The sequence below is a fragment of the Elgaria multicarinata genome, chromosome 15 (genome assembly GCF_023053635.1).
Source record: "Elgaria multicarinata webbii isolate HBS135686 ecotype San Diego chromosome 15, rElgMul1.1.pri, whole genome shotgun sequence".
Lineage (NCBI taxonomy): Eukaryota > Metazoa > Chordata > Lepidosauria > Squamata > Anguidae > Elgaria > Elgaria multicarinata.
Genome location: NC_086185.1, coordinates 23,644,420 through 23,651,881, shown reverse-complemented (window position 1 = coordinate 23,651,881; position 7,462 = coordinate 23,644,420). Strand labels below are relative to the sequence as shown.

At 52.6% G+C, this 7,462-nt stretch overlaps 1 protein-coding gene across 1 annotated transcript; it reads left to right on the top strand.

Annotated features, from left to right (window-relative positions):
- The first annotated feature begins 3,087 nt into the window (after positions 1 to 3,087).
- On the top strand, positions 3,088 to 6,555 carry LOC134409167 (liver-expressed antimicrobial peptide 2-like). Its single transcript, XM_063141760.1, has 3 exons — positions 3,088 to 3,238; positions 4,352 to 4,554; positions 4,822 to 6,555. Exons 1-3 carry the CDS (start codon positions 3,161 to 3,163, stop codon positions 4,856 to 4,858), a joined length of 318 nt encoding a protein of 105 aa, XP_062997830.1. The 5' UTR covers positions 3,088 to 3,160; the 3' UTR covers positions 4,859 to 6,555.
- Positions 6,556 to 7,462: the final 907 nt, after the last annotated feature.

The window sequence follows — 7,462 nt, the reverse complement described above, 5'->3', positions numbered from 1 at the left end:
CAGAGCATTGCAAAGCCGGTGCCACCACGGATAAGGCCCTTTCCCAGAAACTCTGTGATGTGCCTCAGATGATGGGGAAACCTGGAGAACGGTGTCTTTGGAGGGTCTCAAAATATGGGCACTAGGGCAGGCACATGGGGAGAGAGGTCGTCCTTCTGCCATGCTGGCCCGTTTAGGTTCTTTCCTCCAGTAAACTGACCTATAAAAATTCTCAGCAGCAACAGCAGCAAGTAACTCCTGCAGCTTTTTCACCTGCCTGGCTTTTCTGTCTCCACTGTCTTTGGATTCACCCCCTTCCCCCTTAGATCAAGGTTCATTACTTGGTTGTAGGCACTCAACTGCACCAAATGGACTCGATAACTCAGATAGGAGCAGCCATTCCTGTGCCTCCTCCTCCCACCCCCCAAAAACACACATCCTTCTGGGAGAAATGATGATGCTGCCATCCTCCTTCAGGCATGCTTGAAAGTCTCGGGGAGGCTGCAATGGGGGCGAAGGAGATGAAGCATCTCCCTAGGATTGTAGGCCTGGCTTTAGGATGATTGTTTTAGGACAGGGTTCTCTGTTCCCGGGGGTTTTGATCCTTCTGAGCAGACAGCAAGGATGTGCTGCCTTGGGTGAGGCAGTGGGAGCTGAGCATATGGCAGAGATCCGGCCGGCTCACAAAAATAAACAAACCCGAGTCCAGTGCAAGATGGGGAGTCGATTGGCTGTTGGGGAATGTACCAGTTAATCATTCAGCCAAGTTCACGGAACCATTCAGAGCAGAAATGGTGCAATGAGCCTCAGCCTGGTCCGTATAGCAGTGCCAGGTGGCCTTTAAGGTAGGCCTGAGGAATCCCACCAGGATTGGGGGGGGGGCATTTTCACCAGCTCCTGCCTGCTCTTTGGCATCTGGCCCTTGGATGGCTCATTCTTGTGGGCCTGAAGAATGAGATTCCTTCAGCAGAGGGCTTGTTATATCCTGCCAACACAATCAGCCCAGGGTTCAAGCTTGGGTTTATGCGCTGAAGGAAGTGCACTCAGACAGTGGGAAATTCCACCCCACGGAAAAGCCACTGGAGCTGTGAATGGCCCAAGTTCATCAACAAGGAAGGGAATGTGTCTGGAACATCCTGCAGGGTGCTGGGTGTCACTCGGAGGCCTCACTCATTCTCACAAACATTAGGCGAGGAGGACTTTCCCCATCTTTCTGACTGTAGAAAACCTATTAAGGAGAAAAGGGGCCCTTCTAAATGAGCGATTTATTGCACACTTGTGATTGGTCACTCATGGAAGTTTTCGTGTCCTTTATATGATGTTGTCAACAACCAGGACATCTCCGCACTATTCCCTGAAAATCCCACTATAAAAAAATACCACTTTTAATGTGGCAATATCCTGAAAAGCTGTGGGGTCTTCCACCACTAGATGGCACTCTCTCAACAGAAGTGAACAGAGGGGAAGTATTCAATTCAAATCACACCATCTCCCCTCTCCTCCCATGTAATGCAGCCCCTAACAATTACTCAAAAGAACAAGGAAGCACAAAGCCCTGGGTAAGCAATGTGATTTCCTCGTAATGTAGAGATGCTCGAAGAGAGGAGAGGTGCACAGCCTTCTGATTAGTAGTGCAAAGGGTTCTCTGCCTGAAAGCATCCTCCCAGCCAGTTCTCACAAACAGCAGACAAGAAAATACATCTGTGTCTGGGCTGTTCTGGTTCATACATAGAATATTAACAGATTAGGAAGAAGGCTAGGCCAAAACTCTTCTCCCTAGGAACTAGTTTTCTACATGTGGAGATGGAAGGGTGTTGTATCAAGGTACATTCTATTACAGGAAGGTGCCACCCCCCACCCACCCTACAGTCTGAAGTGGTCTGGCTCAGAAACAGGTTTATTGGTGGGAAAACTTGAGAAGGTTAAGAGGAGAAGACAATTATGTCCGCCACCCCCAGCCACCCTAAAATTCCATGAATGAGGCAGGACCAAGGTGCCCAATGTCTTGCGAATGTGAACGAGCCATAGAGCTATAATCGGAATGGAGAGTGGTGTAGTGGCTAAAGTGTCAGACTGGGAGTTGGGAGATCCAGGTTCTAGTCTCCACTTGGCCATGGAAACCCACTGTGTGACTTTGGGCCAGTCACAGACTCTCAGCCTTGTTGTTGCTGTTGTTGTGAGGATAAAATGGAGAGGATTATTATTATGTATGCAGCCTTGGGTTCCTTAGAGGGAAAAGGATGGGATATAAATGTAATAATAATAATAATAATAATAATAATAATAATAATAATAATAATAGACAACATACCTCATTGACATAGCAATACCGAATGACAAAAATGTTGTTGAAAAGGAAGAGGAAAAGAGAGGAAAATATACACCACTGGCCATGGAAGTCAAAGAACTATGGCAACAGGAAAAGGTCACAATTATTCCATTAGTCACATCAGTCACCGGCAACACATAAAAAAAAAAACTATACAGAAAAACCTTCAGAAACTGGGCCTACCAAAAGACAACCTCACCAACATCCAGAAAGCAGTCATACTTAAAACATGCTCAATTGTCAGGAAATTCCTGAATCTGTAAAAGACAGCATGACTTGGCAATGCCCATCATGTCCGTCTAGAAAAAACAAGAAAGAGCAAGAAAGAGATGATGATGATGATGATGATGTTGATGTTGTTCAGCCTCAAAGTCCCCTGTTAAATCTGCAAGCCTCCAGTTCCTGAACTTGACATTGGCTGCAGCGTGCCCAGTGCCACTTTGGCTCCGTTGCAGCATGCCGAGGGCGTGCGTTCCACCAACATGCCTGCCTATTGGCCTCAATTCCATGCTCAAGCCCTTTCCATCATAGTTGAATCTCTCTCTCCTTTGGCCAGCTGTGGTTGTGGCACAAGCTGTGTCCTCGCGGGGAAACTGGCAGAGGCGACTTGTGGGAGCAACACTCTGCGGTGTGGTTGTGCCTCAGGGGCCTTAGACTCATTGGCCTGAAGCCTTGTGGATTTAGGGGGAGGGGAGGAGTCGAGGGGAGGGGAAACAGCTGGAACCTGGATAAAAGGACTGCGTGTCTCTCAAATATTTGATCACTGGCTCCAGCTTCAGGTAGCGAGCAGGCGTCCGGGGCCGGGGAAGCAGGACGCACTGCAGGCAGCAACCACGCCGCAGGAGAAGAGGCATGGCTCGTGGACTCTCTGTCGCTACCTGGACAGCCCTGGCACTGGGATGGCTGCTCCTGCTCCTCTGTTCTCAGCAGGTGAGTCTGCCGTGCCAGAATGTGCCACTTCTGGGCTCTCAGGGCAAACCCAGGGTCACGCTGGAAAAGGAGCCAGGGAGGCAGCAGGGCCGACTCCAGGCACTGGGCGACTGGAACCAGCCAGGCAGTGGTGCTGTTGGTGTTGGACCTCAGGACCAAAGTCCAGGGGCCCAAATGACCAGCCAGACAGCAGCAAAGGATGGGGCAGTGGCAGGCAGGCAGGCAGGCAGGCTGGGGACCACCAGGGCTGATGCTACTTGCCGCAGCATCCTTCGTATAAAAACATCAGAAGAGCTGTGCTGGATCAGACCAACAGTCCACCTAGTTCAGCAGTCTGTTCACACAACCAGCTGTTTACTGGGGGGAATCCGCACGTCGTACCGAGATCGCTTCTAAGCGACCCCAGTGCAGCGTGAAAGCAATCGTGTAACCACCCACAGGCCACCCACAGGCGAGGAGAGCTCGGCTGAAGAAGGTGGGGTTGAGAGCGGAAGAAGCTCTCCACCCCGCCTTCTTTCCCCGAGCTCTCCGTCCCAGCCGGCGAGGAGGGGGTTGGGTGGCGGGGGCAGCGGGAAAGACGTCTCTTCGTCGGCTCTTCCAAAGGCAAGTTACACGATTGCTTTCACGCCGCACTGGGGTCGCTTAGAAGCGATCTCGGTACGACGTGCGGATTCCCCCCAAACCCACAAGCAGGGCACGATCAGAGGCAGTATGCTGGGGAACATGGGCAGGAGGGTACTGTTGCACTCATGTCCTGCTTATGAGTCTCCTGTTGACAGCTGTTTGGCCACTGTCTGAACAGAGTGCTGGACAGGATGGACCCTTGGTTTGATCCAGCACAGCCCTTCTCATGTTCTAATGAAAAAAGCAATAGCAGGAGGCTGGTAGGGTGGAAAGGAGGGGAGGCTGGAGAATTCTGGAAACGAAGAGAGAGAGAGCAAAGGCTGGACAGAGGATGGAATGGTGTGGTATGGCTTTCCCCAGCCTGGTGCAACTCCCATCGTCCTCAGGCAGAAGGGCCGAGTGTTGGGGAAGGCTGGCCTAGGCTCACACCTGCTGCCAGAACTCAGAACCCCTTTTGTCACCTCCCTTCCTTCCCTGCTTCTCCTGCAGGCATCCGCAGCCCGGGCTGGAGGCCACATCTTAGCCGGGCAGGAGCGCCAAAGCGCAGCTGTGCCGGAGGGGATTTCTACCAGGTGGATGCAGCTCCTGAGCCGGGCAAGGCGGTCGTCGACTCCCTTCTGGCGGACGGTGGGCAGCAAGCCCCTGGCAGCCCATTGCTTGCGGGGGCTGGAGTGCAGCACCCGGGCGTGCAGGTCAGTACAGCGGGCAGAAGTCAAAGAAGGGGGCAGGGGGCAGGCCCCTCTCTCTGTGTCGTGCCCTTGTGGACAAACCAACAGGGATCACGGAGCCACGGGGAGAGGGCTGGCAGAACTACAGTAGCTTTCCCTGCCAGTGGCGCTGGGAGGGGTCAAAGGGCAAGGCTGGTCGGACTTTGGGTTTAAGGCCTCCCTGGGAGAGGGGAAGGCTGGGCGGCCGGCTGCTTCCACCCTCATGTCCCTGTCTGTCTGTCTCTCTTCCAGGAACGGGCGCTGCGTGGACCCCCATGTCAGATCATGAAGAGTCAAACCATATGGGATTGTGTGGGGCCATCCGTGGTCCTGTGCTTTCTCTCCTCTCCCGAGGCCTTCCCCTCTCTTGCCCTGGCTCTGTTGTTGCTTGTAGGGACTTCACACGTTGTGCACTGCAGGAGTGCTTTGGACACCCGTCCCCCACCCCGGACACCGAGGGACACTGCTAGGCCTGGCCCCTACTCTAGCACCCTGATGAGATGGAAGGGAGGCAGCACCTGGATCTCTTTGTGCTTTCTGCCCCCAAAGAACCCTGCTGCTGACACCCAGCACTCACAAGTACACTTGTCTCAGCCGCTTCACCATGCCCAGATGCTCCTCTCTCATGTTGTTTCAGGCCCACCTGGAAGGGATCAATGGGTGAGCCTGACCTGGTGATTTTGGCCAGGCTGCTGCTGCTGCTGCTGTGGGTGACTGCAGCTGAGTGCCAGGATTTGGATGAAGGGAAAAGGACTCTTTATGCTGTTGCTTCTGGGCTCTTCTTGACCTACGGGCAGGATCAAATCATTGCAGGAGGCCCAGGACTCAGCTCTCCCATTTTGGCAGGTCTTTACATTCACCAGGGGTCCAGGATGTGACGTGGGGCTCATCTACACCAGCAGCCCTTTGGGGAGTGGGGAGTGACGGTCATGGAGTTTTCCACTTCTGGGATCATCCCTCAGGGGCCACACGCCAGCAAGTTGTCCCAGAAGTTAAAAAAAAAAAAGAGGAGACATTTGTGCAATTGCATGGGCATGATCCTGCGTGAAAGTGAGATTTTTTAAAAAAATAAAACACAAGAAACTCAGCACTGGAAGATGCTGAGTGCCACCCCAAAGATGGTGAAAATGCACCCCCGATGCCCACAGACCCCCCCCCCCCGCACAGCTCTGTGCCTGTTTCCTGGGCCCTGCTAGTCATGGGGAAGAGGGAGGACCCCAGGAGGAAAAGCCACACTGCCTGTGGAGCTCGGGATGGTCCCAAAACGGCAGGGAAAAATGGGGGGGGAAGCAGTCCCAGATATCCCGGGAGAACTGAGTGCTTGTCCCCGGTTCACCCTGGGACCAGCTGTGCATCATTTGGATGCGCAGGGATGACTTCATGACCATCCTGGGATAAATGGCCGGTGTAGATGAGGCCTTGGGCTGCCAGTAGGAAAAAGCCGTTAAGGGGAAGGTCGCAAAAGGAGGCAAGCCCCAGGAAGGCAGCTGGTAAGAATAGATTTGAGCCCAAAGCGAAAGAGCGTTAGCAGCCCAGCAATGAATGGGTTATTTCCCACAAGCCGAATTCTGCCCTGTGGCCGGTCAGAGTCCCACACCGGTTCCCTTAAAGCAAACAGGGTTGATTCCCAGGACCAGTTGGCACAGGCCCATCCAGGCCAGTGCCCTAGAGAGATGACTCCCCTGATAGCAGTTCGGAGCAGGGGGAGTTAACAAACAACCATTGCCCATTGCAGGAGGTCTGGAATACCTGCCCTCTGCTGCTCCTGACCACACTCTTGCTCACAGAACATAAGAACAGCCCTGAATCAGACCCTGATTTTGTCCAATCCCTTTTTAAAGCCATCCAAATGGGTGGCCATCACTACATCTTGGGGTAGGGAATTCCATAATTTAACTCACCCTTCCCCCCTCTCCCTCTCCCTGGCTTAGATGTGTACGAAATTATGCAGGGTGTGGAGAATGTGGATGTTGTTGTTTATTCGTTCAGTCGCTTCCGACTCTTCGTGACTTCATGGACCAGCCCACGCCAGAGCTTTCTGTCGGCTGTTGCCACTCCTAGCTCCCCCAAGGTCAAGTCTGTCACCTCCAGAATATCATCCATCCATCTTGCCCTTGGTCGGCCCCTCTTCCTTTTGCCTTCCACTTTCCCTAGCATCAGCTTCTTCTCCAGGGTATCCTGTCTTCTCATTAGTGGCCAAAGTACTTCAGTTTTGCCTTTAATACCATTCCCTCAAGTGAGCAGTCTGGCTTTATTTCCTGGAGTATGGACTGGTTTGATCTTCTTGCAGTCCAAGGCACTCTCAGCATTTTCCTCCAACACCACAGTTCAAAAGCATCTATCTTCCTTTGCTCAGCCTTCCTTATGGTCCAGCTCTCGCAGCCATAGGTTACTCCGGGGAATACCATTGCTTTAACTATGCGGACCTTTGTTGGCAGTGTGGTGTCTCTGCTCTTAACTATTTTATCAAGATTTGTCATTGTGGATAGGGAGACCTTTTTCTCCCTCTCTCAAACTACTAGAACCCAGGGTCATCCCATGAAGTTGATTGGTGGGAGATTCAGGACAGCTAAAAGGAAGGACTTCTTCACACAACGCAAAGTTAAACTATGGAATTCCCTACCACAAGATGTAGCGACGGCCACCCATTTGGATGGCTTTAAAAGGGGGGTTGGACAAATGCCAGGAGGAGAAGACTATTAATGGCTACTAGTCCTGATGGCCATGCGCTACTTCCAGTATCAGAGGCAGTAAACCTCTGTGTACCAGTTGCAGGGGAACATGGGTGGTAGGGTGCTGTTGCACTCCTGTCCTGCTCATGGGTTTCTCATGGGCAGCTGGTGGGCCACTGTGTGAACTGAGTGCTGGAGTAGATGGACCCTCGGTCTGATCC